General features: G+C 38.8%; 1 protein-coding gene across 1 annotated transcript in view; it reads right to left on the bottom strand.

The window, feature by feature from the left end:
• Positions 1-131: 131 nt before the first annotated feature.
• Positions 132-17,925, bottom strand: part of LOC123523156 (uncharacterized) — a 90,131-nt gene continuing 72,337 nt past the window's right edge. Inside the window, exon 10 of the mRNA XM_045300827.2 lies at positions 132-2,514. Coding sequence (XP_045156762.2) covers positions 2,456-2,514 — 59 coding nt within the window. The 3' untranslated portion in view covers positions 132-2,455. The remainder of the gene's footprint in view (positions 2,515-17,925) is intronic.

The raw sequence follows: 17,925 nt of genomic DNA, 5'->3' as shown, positions 1-17,925 counted from the left end.
TTGAAAGGGGGTTCGCAGAAATAAAAATGTTAAAGTACAAAAACACGACCAAAAGCGCAGCCTCCTCAAACGAACCCCCCACCACCCCCCAGCACGCAAACGCGTGCACCACACACACACACACACTCAAAGCTTACACATCAGGACAAAACGAACAACACACACACACACACAACTCAAAGCCAACACATAAGGACAAGACGAACAATAAGCATACACACACGCGCGCACACAAAGTCAACACACAAGGACAAAACGAACAAACAAAGGAACACAGTGGGGCACCGCCTTGGAACGGTCAGTGGCAAAAACACCACTGGGGAGCTTAAACCCGGTCACACACACAGAGACATAAGTTTTTAATATGTTGGAAGTACGTTAACTAAAGTTCAGTTTTAACCTTTGACATTTATGGGACCCTAAGATGACACTGAATGATCCTTTGATACGACAGAATCAAATATTTTTCTGCATTTCACCCAAAAATAAAGATAAAAACAAGGATGAAAATATGTCAAACATGAACACAATTTGCTATCGGATGCCACTGCTCTTGTCAGATAAATAGACTTTATTTAGATATGTCAATATGCATAGAATTTTTTCTTAATATTGTTATAATTTTTATTATACTAGCGGAAAAAAGAAACTGTGCATGTGTAAAATGTTCATGTATCGCTCAATTTTATAAATTAAAGCTTGAAACTTTACACAGGTAAGCTGTGTATTCCTCTCGGTCATCTACACAGGTCAGTGCATGAGTTGCACAAGTAGTTTGTCTGTCTGGCCACTGTCTTCGTTTTCACGTTGTTTTTTTTCGGACAGCAGTCAATTTTTTGTTGCCTAAACCTATGTAAAAGCATAATGTTGATACCTGTAAGACACAAAACCAGGATAATTTTGAAAAACGTCTTTGATACGCCATGCCAAGGTTGAATGAAACTGACAGATGCCGCGCCGTAGGTATGATTGAAGCTGGTGTACGTCATATTGACGTTGCCAGACAATTTGGTGTGCACCGAAATACTGTAGACGCCTTGTGGAGACGGTACCAACAGTGTGGGACAACTAGAGGCCGGCATCGGTCAGGACGTCCACGCATAGCGTCTAATCGCCAGGATACGTACATCCGGGTGGTACATCTCCGTGAACGACTCAGAACTGCTACTTTGACGGCTACAAGCATTCCTGGCCTTAGAAAAATTAGTCCCTGAACGGTACGTAATCAATTGCGTGAACGAGGCATACGGCCACGACGTCCAGTCATAGGTCCTGTTCTCCAGCATCGTCACCGTGTAGCACGTTTTGCCTGGTGTAGACGACACATACACTTCCCGCAACAGGACTGGGCACATGTTTTATTCACGGATGAGTCCAGGTTTCATCTCGACAACAGCGATGGTCGTTCTAGAGTGTACCGTGTTAGGTGTTAATGTTTCCATGACATTTGTGTGATTCAACGACGTCCATTCGGCGGAGGTAGTGTCATGGTGTGGGGTGGCATCTCATCCCGTGGCAGAACAATTCTTGTGGTTTTAGACGGAACACTTACAGGCATCAGATACCGTGACGAAATCATACGGCCTCACGTCCTTCTATTTGTGCAGCAACGTAACGCCACGCTGCAACATGATAACGCTCGCCCTCACAGCGCGCGGGTCGTCACCGACTTCTTGATCCAGAACAATGTGAATGTGCTGCCCTGGCCTGCAATGTCACCGGATCTGTCGCCTATAGAACACGTGTGGGATCAGATGCAGTGTCGCTTAAGTGGCCTCCAAAATCAGCCGTTGACGTTACCTGACCTGTCACGTGCGCTAGTAAGAATCTGGAATGGTATTCCCCAGGCATTTTTCAGCACATTTGTCGCATCACTGAGGCGTCGTTGCCAAGCATGTATCGATTCTAAGGGTGGACATACACGATATTGATGAGCTGAACTTTGTTTAGAGAACGTCTCTGAAAACTGATATCTATCCAAGACGCTCCAGATGCAATAACCATATCAACTGAGCTGGTGTTAAATATAGGTCAGATAAAACCATGTTTAAATTTTTTTTGCGATTTCTTGTAAACCTTCTAAGTTATAGCATATTATACCCATGCACAGTTTCTTTTTTCCGCTAGTATATATATTAAAAGTGTTCAGACAAATACTTAAAGCAATTTAGATGTTAGATAAAATATAACGAGTGTACAACGGCATAGTTTATCTGTAAATGCACTCATTTGACATTTGACCCAATTATACTGAAATGAGATACCCTAGAAGGTGCCAGCCTCGTTTGATCCTAAGGATCACTATTTTACACGTATTTAACAAAACTGTCAAGCGAGTCACATTTTCCTTAGATATTGACACATAATTTCACAGTAAAGGAAGGTCAAGACAAATATTTCAAAAGAAATCAAAACATGGGCGCTATATAATGTGGCACGTAATTTAAGTTGTAAGTCAATAAATAATGTTTTCCTTATTTTGGTCTTGAATTGCGTCTCGTGCTTTTCTTGAAACTGAAAAACAAAGAAAAATATCAAACAGGGAGTGCCACGCACCAAAAGCGCAGCCTCCTCAAAACGAACCCCTAGCTCTGCACTAATGTGTAAAAACAGTCCTGTTATTCTCAACTTTATTAGACATAGTCATGTTTTGTTGCAAGGGAATGTGGCGTTTCTGTAACAAAATATATACTCAACAACAACAAAAAACACAAAACAAAACGCAAGAAATGTCTTTAAAAATGACAACCGACGTAGAGTATATAATGTTTGGCACATGGAAAAAAAAAACAAAATTAAAGACGATGTACAGACAGAACAAATTTGGATTTGCATCTTCATTTGCAAATATTTTAACTGAGCAGCAAATTTAAATTATCAATAGGTACCCTTTCAGTGATAGAAGGTCAAAATGATTGACGTCCTTTGCAGAGTCTGAAATAACTGCTTGTTGTGTCAGAAGCCCACATAAGTAACCCACATGCACAATGTCTCGAGCCGCATACAATTAGCTAGCTAGACTAGAAAAAAAAGACCCTAAAGGCTTTTGAATCACTAGTGACCAAAACAATTCCAGCGAGTCTTAGTCATGATATAAACTTGCGCTCCGACCCCTATTTTTAGAGTTATGGACCCTGAAATAGTAAAATATGCACATTTTCACTTTGTGACACGCCTATCACAAAAGGTATTTGATAGAGATTCACAAAGCCTTGCATGATACTTAATTAAGGTCTTCGTATTGCTCTCGGTGCATTCCGAACATCGCCAGTTGAAAGTTTATATGAGAAGCAAAGGAACCATCTCTTTACACACGCCGAGAAAAACTTTCATTGCAATATGCTTTAAGATTAGCTAACAGCAAATCCAATGCTGCTAATGAAATTATTTTAAAACCAGAGTACAAAAATGTACTCCGATTCATATGAGGAAAAACAAAACAAATCGAGCTGTTTGAATTTCGCATAAAATCTTCTATGAATGAAACTGACTACTCCCTGTTTGATATTTTTCTTTGTTTTTTTTTTTGAATTCGATGGTTATAAAGAATATTTAATTCCAGATACATCACCATGGACCCTTCATGCCCCTACAGTTCTATTCGATCTGAAAACTGTCGTTAGAAATAAAATCTTGAAAGTAGATCCCTCGGAAGCACCGAAAACAAGGCAAACTGAAAATTGCAGACTCGGAGTCTGAAACAAACCCTGAAATATTCAAGTCCAAATATCATGAAATCAAGTCAACTTACAAGGACTATTTTGTAATTTACACAGACGGTAAGATTATTGAAATATGTCTGCCAGCGTGGTCATCTCCAGTTGTTAGGGGCTAATAAGAAAAATGGAACAAAACCTTCAGTATTGATTTTAGGCAGCTGAATAAAGTTACGAAGTCAAATTCATATCCGCTTTCTGACATTGATAACGTTTTGGTCTTATTTGCAAATGCAAAATTCGTTACCTATGTTAACTCAAAAAGTGGGTCAGTACAGATTCTTATGGATGAATGTGACAAGGAAAAGACGGCTTTTAACTGTCACAGATGTTCCTTTCACTTTAATCACTTTAATGTCACGACATTTCGGTAGACAATAGTTCCCGCAATGTTTCAAGAATTAATGAATCGTGTCCTTGAAGGGTTAAGTGACTTCACAATGGCGTATTGGATGATATCTTGATAATGCTCTGAAATACTCTGATACATTGGAACAGCATTTGCCTCATATATTTGATAGGTTGCGCACGTATCATTTGCGGCTGAAGTTTAAGATGTGTAGCTTTCTGATACAAATTATCTTGGTTTGTATTAAACCAGAAACAAAAAAGTACATGTGATTATAGCTTTACCTCCTTCAACTAACGTTCGTTAAGTGAGGATGTTTATTGGCATTTGTAGTTATTACCGTTATTTTATTCCCAAAGTCTCCGAGATAGCCGAAGCAGTCATTGCTCTTCCATGAAAATATGGGAGGAGGTTCCACTACGGAAACCAGCGTATCAGAAAGCATTTGTAGCTTTGAAATCTGCTCTACTTGAATTACCTCTCACAGCTTTTTGGGATACACGATTAGCATTTACGTTGTACACAATTGGTGATAAATGTATAGACGCATGTCTTACACAAAATGTCCAAAAATCAGATCAGGTAGTTGAACGTCATATCTATTATCTCTCACACAGATTAAGTGATACACAAAGTTGGAGGTCTGTTATTGAGATGGAGGCCTATGCAATTATCATAGTCTTCAGAAACTTTTTTTTGATTGGATTTAACGTCGCACCGACACATGATAGGTCATATGGCAACTTTCCAGCTTTAATGGTGGAGGAAGACCCCAGGTGCCCCTCCGTGCAATATTTCATCACGAGCGGGCACCTGGGTAGAACCACAGACCTTTCGTAAGTAAGCTGGATGGCTTCCTCACATGATGAATTCAACGCCCCGAGTGGGGCTCGAACTCACATCGATGAGGGGCAAGTGGTTTGAAGTCAACGACCATAACCACTCGGCCACGGAGGCCCCTTTAGAAACTAGATCATTATTTGCATAATGCATATTAGTATAATAGTGTATAATTAAATGTGACCATGAACGACTGAAATATATTTGCATAGTAAAGAGTGTATAATTAAATGTGACCATAAGCGATTGAAATATTTGTTGGAATCACACATGCAGAACCGTACGGTATCGATTTGGGGTTTGTCTATTGTTGTTGTAAGATTGAGTATCTTGCAGGCACAGGAAATCGATCGCTAATTTTCTTTCTCGCGTGCCAACTTCTGTTGCTCAGGTTGATAATTCACCCTTAGCAAATCCTGAAGTCAGTGGTCAGATGTACCAAATAAGTGCATTGAATACAAACAGGTTCAAACCAAAAGATTTTGCACGCTGTAAGCCCCAGTTTGAAGATAAGGTTAACAAGCCTGTTTATGATGACTCGTCACTAAATATGGTTGAAGAACAAGATAAGGATAAGGTCTTGAATAAGGTCAAGCAATATCATAGAAATGACCAAGCTCCACAATCTGTAGTTCGAAAATACGCGATTTAAGGTAATACTGTGTACTACATATCAAATACTGATCCCTTTCATAGGTTATGTATACCACAACACCTATATCAAACATTTATAGCACAATACCACACAACCTTAGTGCATATGGGTATAAATAAAACGTTTAATGCCATTCAATCTAAGTATTACTGGAGTAACTTATATAAACATATAAATTCTTACAACACAAGTTGTGTAATATGTCAAAAACACAATTACCAAAAAAAAAAAAACAAGGAAAAATATCAAACAGGGAGTGCCACGCATCAAAAGTGCAGCCTCCTCAAAACGAATCCCACACCAGCAGTTCAAGAAACCGACACACCACAATACACGTGGGCAAAATGTGCCATAGATGTAAGTGGAAAACATCCAGTGTCTATAAACATATACAATTTTAGCTGATAGTGGTGTCAAGTTTTTGGGTTTACTATCAAAGGTGACAATATATCAGGTATCTTCCAAGTAATGTACTACTGCAATAATTGTGATTCCTGGATTTACTGTTCCTCGACTTGCTGCAATTATAATACTTGCTGCGCTCACTAGAATTACTGCCCAACCTGGACTTGCTGGACGAGGAAGCGGACCAGTATGTTATTCAAACAGATCCGTTTTACACTGTATCATGTCTTATTCAAAGTTACACACAACATGTTCTCCGTCCACATATTGACACCAAATCTGACCATGAGAGACATTTTCTTAAAATTTATTTCATCAATAAAGGTATTGACTCCATCGATGTACCCAGTATATTTCGTGAAAAACGTGTCATTGATTCTGTGCCTAAATATTTCAGAAACTCCGAAGTTCCTATTATTTGTTATAAATATAAAACACCTGTAAGAAATGTTATATTCAATTACACCATAAACCGGTTTAAGCTCCCCAGCAGTGTTTTTGCCACTGACCGTTCCAAGGCGGTGCCCCACTGTGTTCCTTTGTTTGTTCGTTTTGTCCTGATGTGTTGGCTTTGTGTGTGTGTGTGTGTGTGTGTGTGTGTGTGTGTTCCTTTGTTTGTTCTTTTTTGTCCTAATGTGTTGCTTTCTGATTCTGTGTGTGTGTATGTGTGTGGTGCACGCGTCTGCGTGCTGTGGGTTTCGTTTTGAGGAGGATGCGTTTTTGGTGCTGGCATTCCCTGTTCGATATTTGTCTTTGTTTTTCTTTTTTGCCAGAGCGTGTAGCATTTAAATGAACGTAATCTATATATTAGTAGTTAACTTCTTCAGCAAGGCTACCGTTATAACAAATGGCGTAAATATTTTGCTAAATTTTACTATCGTAATTCTGATTTAGTTTTAAAATTCAATAGTAATTTAAAGACACTTCTGCGAGAAGGTATTTCTAAACCCGTTTTTTATGGGGAAGTGGTTTACAAACTTCGTAAGATCTTGGGTCATGATAATTTTCCAAATATATTTGGTAAAATTATAAAACGTTTTATTAAAAGAGGTTACGACCCGGCTGTTTTGAGACATACAGCATGTTAAGTGTTCAACCCGTTTACAGTTGGAGACTACGCTTCCCTCTTTGATTGTGTCTGACGGAAGAGGGGGAGGACTCTATGATAAATATAATCTGAAAAGTAGATCCCTCGGAAGCACCGAGAACAATGCAAACAGTGAAAATTGCAGACTCTGTTTGATTGAGTCTGTTCATAAGCAGTAATGGAAAATGCAACACTGCCCACGCCCCCTAGCAGTTTTTAAATCCCACCAGGACTGAACTGTTTTGATATCTGTCTTCTGGCCTGTTTCGTCGGGCCCTTAAGGGTGTTTCTCTTGTTGCTCTGTCTTCTGAAAAGGCATTGAGTACATACGTTTTTGGTTCTAAAGGTTTGCTTTTTATATTTTCTTACACGAGTATTTTTGTTTTACATGCCATGCCTTTTTGTTTCCATTACGTGTGTTAAGAGATTCACCTGGAGGGGATTACTTTTATTTACACTGTCCCGTGTCTTTGGAACATGGTGGGGGTAAGAGTGAGGTTGGGTGCGCACCATAAACCGGTTTAAGCTCCCACGTGGTGTTTTTGCCACTGACCGTTCCAAGGCGGTGCCTCACTGTGTTCCTTTGTTTGTTTGTTTTGTCCTTGTGTGTTGACTGTGTGCGCGCGTGTGTATGCTTATTGTTCGTTTTGTCCTTATGTGTTGCCTTTGAGTGTGTGTGCGTGTATGTGTGGGTGTTCCTTTGTTTGTTCGTTTTGTCCTCGTGTGTTGGCTTTGTGTGTGTATGTGGGTGTGTGTTTGAGGTGTGCACGTCTGCGTGCTGTAGGTTTCGTTTCGGGGAGCCTGCGATTTTGGTGCGTGGCATTCCCTGTTTGATATTTGTCTTTGTTTTTACTCCTCTTTTTGGACTTGCATTTTTTTGGACCTCTATTTTATTATCACAGCAGCGTTGTTTGTGCCGTGTGGCGGCCGTAAAATGTCTCCCCGTACATTTAATCAGGGCTGTTATATTTCGATCTTCTCAGATCGTTCAGCACGACTTTTATGTTGTATTATTGGTACTGTTTAGTTTCTCAACATGACCATTTCGGTCTGGGTGGTTCCAATACTCCCGCTTTCATAGCTTTGGGTATTGTTTAATCACCCCTTGGATATGGTGTCTGCTTTTTAATTTTGTCTTTTGACAGTTTCTGTGATACGCAGGCTCCATAACCTCAGATCCCCTTCCTAAATTCCAGTTTGTTTAGTTCTGCCCATTGTTTTCTCGTTTGGGGCAAACCTTTACTTTATCTGGGAACCAAACGCCGCTCTTCATGGAATTACACGCTTCAATACGTGTATCATTGAAGGTTCCATGTTCATCGCCGTTTGAATACATCTGCGGATGTCTCTAAATTGCTTTTTGTACTTTGAGCATGTGTAAATGTTGAGTTCTGCTCAACCCGGGGCTACAGGGCGTGGACGGTAGCATGCATTTCCAAAACCGTCCATGAACAGGCTCAATCAAATAGAATAGAAAAGTGGAAACTTCACAGGTCGCTCAACACGACAAAAACGAAAATGTTGCAGGCTCGGTTTGATTGAGCCTGTTCATAGACGGCAGTGGAAATGCATGCTACCGTCCACGCCCTCTAGCCCCGGGTTGAGCAGAACTCAACATCCAAGAATTTTATTATTATTAAACATTATACAATGTGGACCTGTGACGAAGTTTGTAAAGCCCTTTCCTTTTTATTGAACAACATTTATATCAGGTTTGGGAATGCAGTTTTAAGACAAGTTGTTGGTATTCCCATGGGAACAAATTGTGCACCCCTTGTCGCAGATTTGTTTTTATATTGTTATGAAAGAGACTTTATGTTGAGCCTCTCTCCAGATACGCAGGCAGATATTATAACGGCATTTAATAATACATCACGCTATCTAGATGATATTCTTAATATGGATAATCCGTTTTTTGGTGAATTGGTGGGTACTACAGTGGAACTTTCGAAAACCGGACCTTCTGAAAACCGGAAACCTTTGAAAACCGCACGAAACTCAAGGTCCCGTTTTTTCTGTTCTTATTTCTATATATTTTTTACCTCTGAAAACCGGAACTTCCGAATTCTGAAAACCGGACGATGTTTGAAAAACCGTTTTTATTTTAACACTAAAATTGACTTCCGAAAACCGAACAGCAAAATATGTGCCAGATTTAAAGTGTCACCTGTTAATCCAAAAATGCCCGTGGCAAATTGTCAACATGTTCTTTTGTTTATCTTTTAGCAGCAGTCGTTTGTTCTGACATGCTTTATAATCACATTGATCATTTGATGCAAAAGTAAGAAAGTAATCGGCGATTACTTTCATTTGTGTTCAATTATGAAAACGTTATGAATTAAATATCTTACGTGTGAAAAACTTTCTGAGGCTTGAATGAAAGAAAGACCGGTGTTTTAATTGATTTAGTTACATCGATTAAACTGTTATATGCATTATCAACATAAATTAAATATTGACGAACTCAAAGAGATGGTAAAATTAAGTGGAAAATGCGTAAATGCTATTATTATAGATATGTTGTTTTTAGCTCATCTGATTTTTTGAAAAAAAAATGATGAGTTATTGTCATCACTTGAGCGGTTGTCGGCGTCGGCGTCGGCGTTGCCTGGTTAAGTTTTATGTTTAGGTCAGCTTTTCTCCTAAACTATCAAAGCTATTGCTTTGAAACTTGGAATACTTGTTCACCATCATAAGCTGACCCTGTATAGCAAGAAACATAACTCCATTTTGCTTTTTGCAAGATTTATGGCCCCTTTTGTACTTAGAAAATATCAGATTTCTTGGTTAAGTTTTATGTTTAGGTCAATTTTTCTCCTAAACTATCAAAGCTTTTGCTTTGAAACTTGGAATACTTGTTCACCATCATAAGCTGACCCTGTACATCAAGAAACATAACTCCATCTTGCTTTTTGCAAGAATTATTGCCCCTTTTGGACTTAGAAAATCAGTTTTCTTGGTTAAGTTTTATGTTTAGGTCAGCTTTTATCCTAAACTATCAAAGCTATTCCTTTAAAACTTGCAACACTTGTTCACCATCATAAGCTGACCCTGTACAGCAAGAAACATAACTCCATCCTGCTTTTTGCAAGATTTATGGCCCCTTTTGGACTTAGAAAATATCAGATTTCTTGGTTAAGTTTTATGTTTAGGTCAACTTTTTCTCTTAAACTATCAAAGCTATTGCTTTAAAACTTGCAACTCTTGTTCACCATCATAAGATGACCATGTACAGCAAGCAACATAACTCCATCCTGCTGTTTGCAATAATTATTGCCCCTTTTGGACTTAGAAAAATCATTTTCTTGGTTGAATATTATGTTTAAGTCAACTTTTCTCATAAACTATCAAAGCTATTGCTTTAAAACTTGCAACAGTTTTTCACCATCATAAGTGGACACTGTACATCAAGAAACATAACTCTATCCTGCTTTTTGCAAGAGTGATGGCCCTTTTTAGACTTAGAAAATCATGGGTAGGACAATATTTCTATTATACAAAAAAAAAATCAGATGAGCGTCAGCACCCGCAGGCGGTGCTCTTGTTTTATATTTGTTATGTATTGATTATCCTTAATGTTTGTAATTAATCAATTAATCAATCAATTAATTAATTACTTTATATAAACTTGTAAAATTATAAAGGATAATAATCTCCTTCATCCTACATATAAGAAAACATAACTCTTGTGCACCACGTCCACTTTGCCTACAAATTTTCAAACCTCTGAATTCCGGAAACTTCCAAATACCGAACTTTTAGGCTGGTCCGGAGGTCGTTCGGTTTTCGGAAGTTACACTGTATTTATCCTAGGGAGCTTCAGTTAATTAAAACTAACAATTCGGATACTGATGCTTCATTTTTAGATTCACATCTCTCTATTTATGACAATTTTATACATACCAAAATTTATGACAAGAGGGATGATTTTAATTTTAGTATTGTAAATTTTCCCCATTTGGATGGGGATGTACCTCAGGCTACATCTTATGGGGTATATATTTCTCAATTAATTCGGTTTGCCAGAGCGTGTAGTCATGTCAAGCATTTCAATGAACGTAATCAATATATAACAAGTAAACTTCTTCAGCAAGGCTACCGTTATTACAAATTGCGTAAATATTTTGCTAAATTTTATCATCGTAATTCTGATTTAGTTTTAAAATTCAATAGTAATTTAAAGACACTTCTGCGAGAAGGTATTTCTAAACCCGTTTTTTATGGGGATGTGGTTTACAAACTTCGTAAGATCTTGGGTCACGGTAATTTTCCAAATGTATTTGGAAAGATTATCAAACGTTTTATTAAAAGAGGTTACGACCCAACTGTTTTAAGACATACCGCATGTTTAGTGTTCAACCCGTTTACAGTTGGACACTACGCTTCCCTCTTTGATTGCGTCTGACGGAAGAGGGGGAGGACTCTATGATGAGCAGTTTTTAAATCCTACCAGGACTGAACTGTTTTGATATTTGTCTTCTGGCCTGTTTCGTCGGGCCCTTAAGGGTGTTTCTCTTGTTGCTCTGTCTTCTGAAAAGGCATTGAGTACATACGTTTTTGGTTCTTAAGGTTTGTTTTTTTATATATTTATACACGAGCATTTTTGTGTTTTACATGCCATGCCTTTTTGTTTCCATTACGTGTGTAAGAGATTCACCTGGAGGGGATTACTTTTATTTACACTGTCCCATGTCTTTGGAACATGGTGGGGGTAAGAGTGAGGTTAGGTGCACCATAAACCGGTTTAAGCTCCCCAGTGGTGTTTTTGCCACTGACCGTTCCAAGGCGGTTCCCCACTGTGTTCCTTTGTTTGTTCGTTTCGTCTTATGTGTTGGCTTTGTGCGCGTGTGTGTTGTTCGTTTTGACCTTATGTGTTGGCTTTGGGTGTGTGTGTGTGGTGCACGCGTCTGCGTGCTGGAGGTGTCGTTTTGGGGAGGCTGCGTGTTTGGTGCGTGGCGTTCCCTGTTTGATATATTTTTTTTTTTCATAGGTCGCTCAACACGACAGAAACAAAAATGTTGCAGGCTCGGTTATTTTCAGGTCCTTCGGGTACTTGACCAAACTTCACCTGTTACACCGTTATAAATATACTTATAGGTTCTACTACTAAGGTTCATAGCGGACATCTCCCGACCTGCAAGTCTCAATGAATTGGAAATACTAACAGATAAAGGAGTAGCCAAGTAGCGCTCAGCTCGTTATGTTTTTTTTCCCCTCTAATTTCATCTGCTTCTGGCTCAGACTCAGATTCGTCAAATGATGAACAAGGTCATCCGGCAAAACAGGTATTGCAGAGAACGCTCAGACAGTGATTCTGGAGAAGATATTCCTCTAACTGAGCTGCGTAGAAGGTTGAGATCACGTGCTATGGTCGAGCGAGATTCTTCCGATGAAACAGACGTGAATATTGACATTGAACATGGTACTTATAGACATAAGTAAACATAGACGGAGTAAGAAGCGAGAGAATATTCGTTCTCAGTCTTGACAGATATAAGGATAATTAAGTAGTGGTTTCCGAAGTCCGTGATTAGGCTTCAATTACTTATCCTTTTATTGGGTAAACAATTCTTAAGGTTTGTTTCTATATATTTATACACGAGCATTTTTGTGTTTTACATGCCATGCCTTTTTGTTTCCATTACGTGTGTAACACATTCACCTGGAGGGGATTACTTTTATTTACACTGTCCCATGTCTTTGGAACATGGTGGGGGTAAGAGTAAGGTTAGGTGCAGCATAAACCGGTTTAAGCTCCCCAGTGGTGTTTTTGCCACTGACCGTTCCAAGGCGGTGCCCCACTGTGTTCCTTTGTTTGTTCGTTTTGTCCTTGTGTGTTGGCTTTGTGTGCGTGTGTGTTGTTCGTTTTGTCCTTGTGTGTTGGCTTTGAGTGTGTGTGTGTGGTGCACGCGTCTGCGTGCTGGAAGTGTCGTTTTGGGGAGGCTGCGTATTTGGTGCGTGGCGTTCCCTGTTTGATATTTTTTTTTGTTTTTTTTTTCACTTGTCATTTCAGGACAAAATAATTACTACAGTAAACATTCTGGCAGTACTTACTATGCTCAATTGTCCGAGGTGGTATTTGACGGCCGTAAATGCCGCCGAGACATTACTTATTCGAGATAATGTTTCCTATATGACTAATGAAATTTCAAGAAGTAGGGCGAAGGGGCTACTGTCATTTGTGACTGATTTTGATGAATCGATCAAATTATGGGATATTTTGAACTCGGCATGAAAAACTTTACATCACTGATAAGTGAGGCTGCATTTTTGTTGCGTGGCATTCCCTGTTTGATATTTGTCTTTGTTTTTGTACTTTCGATCTCTCTTGCTGATAATGAAGAATTTGAAACTTTTCGTAATTCTTTTCGAGGACTGTACGAGGAAACAGAATACTTGCAGCAGGTGAAACGAGAAATCACTGATGCTGTAGGACAAATACGGTATATGGTACAAATGTACATAAAAAACGCACGCGTAGATCTTTTATTCTATTTATAAGAGATGCTTTGTCTTGGTTATTTGATCAGTGAAGCAGAAATTAGTGAAATCAGAACTCGAGTCTAAAATATGGCACGAACGCAGCATTCTGTTACACATCCAGTACAAAATAGCGTCATGGTAATAAATGAAAGTAGAATCCTAATCCGTGAAATCAAACATTGAAGTTCTAGTAAGTTAGACTCTAAAATCACTTCATTTGGCAATACTTAACCACGTAAGATTGATGAAGAATCGCCGTATATCTGAAGCATATACAAGATCGAGTTTAGTAATAAAAAAATTCGAATACTACTGGAAAATACTCAAGCACTTTTAACTAATCTACAAGACGCTTAGGTATACTATCTTTGGGTTAAATTTGAACACGTGTTATAATTAACTTACAAATTCTTCCCGAGCAAATTCAGAAGGCTTTGCCAAAATTGGTGTCCTTGATTAGCCGAGCTGACGATGTATGGCATTACAAAGGAATCTACTTTTCATATTTTATTTACTTTCAGTACTTAACGGGTACTACATTCTTCGCTGACGGCAAAATTATCATTTTACTTTCAATGCCTATAGTAAGGTTAAACCAGACTGACGAGGTATACTGCTCTGCAAAAGTACCTGTACTAGCACCTGTACATATTAACTATCCATAAAAGTAAGAAAACATTAACATTATTAAGTAGAATCGCCAGGATTTCTGATCAATAAAGGCCAAACAAGGTATTATCATATTCGGAATTAAGTGCGTGTAGACATAGGAAAGCTGTGTATTGTAATGTAAGTCATGTATATTCAGTAAATATGGGAAAGTCCTACATCATAAATCTTTTCGTTTCTTCACAAAATTTCGGAAACAAATACTGCTCTGTTACGGTATATAAAGGTTTTTTACCTGTAGCAAAACATGTTTTACTCGAGTTGTAATCATTTCACGGACACCTTTAGAACTTGTCCTGGTGTCTAGTGCACGACACAATCAGGTGCAAAAAACAAAGACAAATATCAAACAGAGAATGCCACGTACCAGAATCGCAGCCTCCCCAAGTTAGGTCACCAGATCGTTTTTAGGGTGTAATAAGACGACAGATATCGACAGAGCGGTGGAAAGCTAGCGCCTTTCAAAGGAGAGTCTTTGGGTCTTTTTCAGGAAAGATAATGTAACAGTTGAATTCGTGTAAAGAAGTCATGGCCCATAAGACATATCTAACAACCCACTATCATGTCCATCAATACTTAGGATCTTCTCGGTGTCCATCGGACATAACAGGGCTGGCGGTAAGAATTGCCATAGACGCCGCCAGCAGCAAATTTGACCAAGGCTCGACGCCGCTGTTGGAAGCAAACAAAGCAATACAAACAGAGTCAGTTGTTATTTGGCAAGCCATTCGTCCCGCTTGCCACCAGTAAGTACAAACAACAGCTGTTCGAATAACTGAGGCGGCTGCACAAGCGAACATTCAACAGAACGAGGCAAGGCCTCAGCCCTAGGTCATTGCCCAGGCTGTCGCCCGAGCTCCACCTCGTTGTTTAAGGGGTATTGGAAGGAGAGGAGGTATTCTTTGCTGCATGGCAGACGGATTTCCGCAGAGATGAATTGACAAACTGTGCATTAAACATAAATAGTGATTATGTGGAATCATTAGTTTTATAAATGAAGGAATTTAACTATGGACTTTTTTAGCATAATTTTTCTGTATTTTGGTTTGCTCCAGGGGAGCTCTTTGAATACTGTTAAGGGCGAATTATGTAGAAATTCCCCCGGGGTAAACCACTTGTTTGGTAGGGGCGGATGTAATAATATGAGTAGTTCCACTCGGCATCCGCTACATGGTTGACCTCAAAATCATAGGAACTACTCAAGATCTTTCAAGCATAACGAAATACACCATGTGAATTATGACGTAGGCACTAGGTAAAAGAGAGCCGTACGACGGCCGCGGAAGAGCTTATACTTTAGATTTGATAAAGATTAGGTCAAACGTACCGAAAATAATTAACTATGTAAATAAAGTAAATAATATGATGGAAACTCAAAAAGAATTTATTTCTTTTAACGATCCACGTCCCTTATCACACGTTTTACAGTTTTAAAATAAAGAATTAGAAATTTTCAAAGTAATTCAATTATCAGTGAATTCATTGCATATAAGTCATAAAGTCAAGGTGACCTTAAATTTGTTAACAGTTGTCAATATTTATAATTTGATTTGATAAAAAGGAAAATAATAAAAAATTATAACAAAATAAGAAGAAAATATGCAGATATTTTAGAATGAACATTCACATTGCACCTTTTTCCATCGCTGAGCTAAATGAGTCAACCGCTGTTGTGGTAGAAAAAATGTTAAATTTTAAATTAGATTAAAATGAACATGGGAATAAGACATGCAGTTGATACTGTCATCAAGTTATTGTGCATTTTATAATGTAATACTGTTATTTATTGATGGCAATATCAGAGCAATGCATGGCTGAATGATAAAGGACCTACAGAGACTACTAGTATAACTGATATAATACTTTCAACCATAAACACTTGGCCGCGGAAAATTGATGTGTAAAGTGTATGATATTACCAGTTAGTCTGTAAAAATGTCAGATTGTTTAGTTCTACCCATTGTTTTCTCGTTTGGGGCAACCCCATTATTTTATCTGGGGACCAAACGCCGCTCTTCATGGAATTACATGCCTCAAAAAAAACAAAAACAAAGAAAAATATCAAACAGGTAATGCCACGCAACAAAAACGTAGCCTCCTCAAAACGAAACCCCCAGCACGCAGACGCGTGCACCACACACACACACACACACACACACCCAAAGCAAACATATAAGGACAAAACGAACAACACACACGCACACAAAGCCAACACATAAGACGAAACGAACAAACAAAGGAACACAGTGGGGCACCGCCTTGGAACGGTCAGTGGCAAAAACACCACTGGGGAGCTTAAACCGGTTTATGGTGCACCTAACCTCACTCTTACCCCCACCATGTTCCAAAGACATGGGACAGTGTAAATAAAAGTAATCCCCTCCAGGTGAATCTCTTACACACGTAATGGAAACAAAAAGGCTTGGCATGTAAAACACAAAAATGCTCGTGTATAAAATATATAAAAAACAAACCTTAAGAACCAAAAACGTATGTACTCAATGCCTTTTCAGAAGACAGAGCAACAAGAGAAACACCCTTAAGGGCCCGACGAAACAGGCCAGAAGACAAATATCAAAACAGTTCAGTCCTGGTAGGATTTAAAAACTGCTTATCATGGAGTCCTCCCCCTCTTCCGTCAGACGCAATCAAAGAGGGAAGCGTAGTGTCCAACTGCAAACGGCTTGAACACTAAACATGCGGTATGTCTCAAAACAGTTGGGTCTAACCTCTTTTAATAAAACGTTTGATAATCTTTCCAAATACATTTGGAAAATTACCGTGACCCAAGATCTTACGAAGTTTGTAAACCACATCCCCATAAAAAACGGGTTTAGAAATACCTTCTCGCAGAAGTGTCTTTAAATTACTATTGAATTTTAAAACTAAATCAGAATTACGATAATAAAATTTAGCAAAATATTTACGCAATTTGTAATAACGGTAGCCTTGCTGAAGAAGTTTACCTGTAATATATTGATTACGTTCATTGAAATGCTTGACATGACTACACGCTCTGGCAAACCGAATTAATTGAGAAATATATACCCCATAAGATGTAGAGGTACATCCCCATCCAAATGGGGAAAAATTTACAATACTAAAATTAAAATCACACGTGTATCATTGAAGGTTCCATGTTCACCACCGTTTGAATACATCTGCGGATGTCTCCAAATTGCTTTTTGTACTTTTAGCATGTGTAAATGTTGAGTTCTGCTCAACCCGGGGCTAGAGGGCGTGGACGGTAGCATCCATTTCCACTACCGTTCATGAACAGGCTCAATCAAACCGACCGAGCCTGCAATATTTTCGTTTTTGTCGTGTTAAGCGACCTGTGAAGTTTCCACTTTTCTCTATTTTATTATCACAACAGCGTTGTTTGTGCCGTGTGGCGGCCGTAAAAAGTCTCCCCGTACATTCAATCAGGGCTGTTATATTTCGATCTTCTCAGATCGTTCAGCACTACTTTTATGTCGTGTTATTGGTACTGTTTAGTTTCTCAACGTGACTATTTCGGCCCGGGTCGTTCCAATTCTCCCGCTTTCATAGCCTTGGGTATTGTATAATCACCCCTTGGATATGGTGTCTGCTTTTTAATTTTGTCTTTTGACAGTTTCTGTGATACGCAGGCTCCATAACCTCAGATCCCCTTCCTAAATTCCAGTTTGTTTAGTTCTGCCCATTGTTTTCTCGTTTGGGGCAAACCCATTATTTTATC

Source organism: Mercenaria mercenaria, chromosome 8 (genome assembly GCF_021730395.1).
Source record: "Mercenaria mercenaria strain notata chromosome 8, MADL_Memer_1, whole genome shotgun sequence".
Taxonomy (NCBI): Eukaryota; Metazoa; Mollusca; class Bivalvia; order Venerida; family Veneridae; genus Mercenaria; species Mercenaria mercenaria.
Note: the sequence above shows the minus strand (reverse complement) of the source record. Positions and strands in the feature narration are given on the sequence as shown.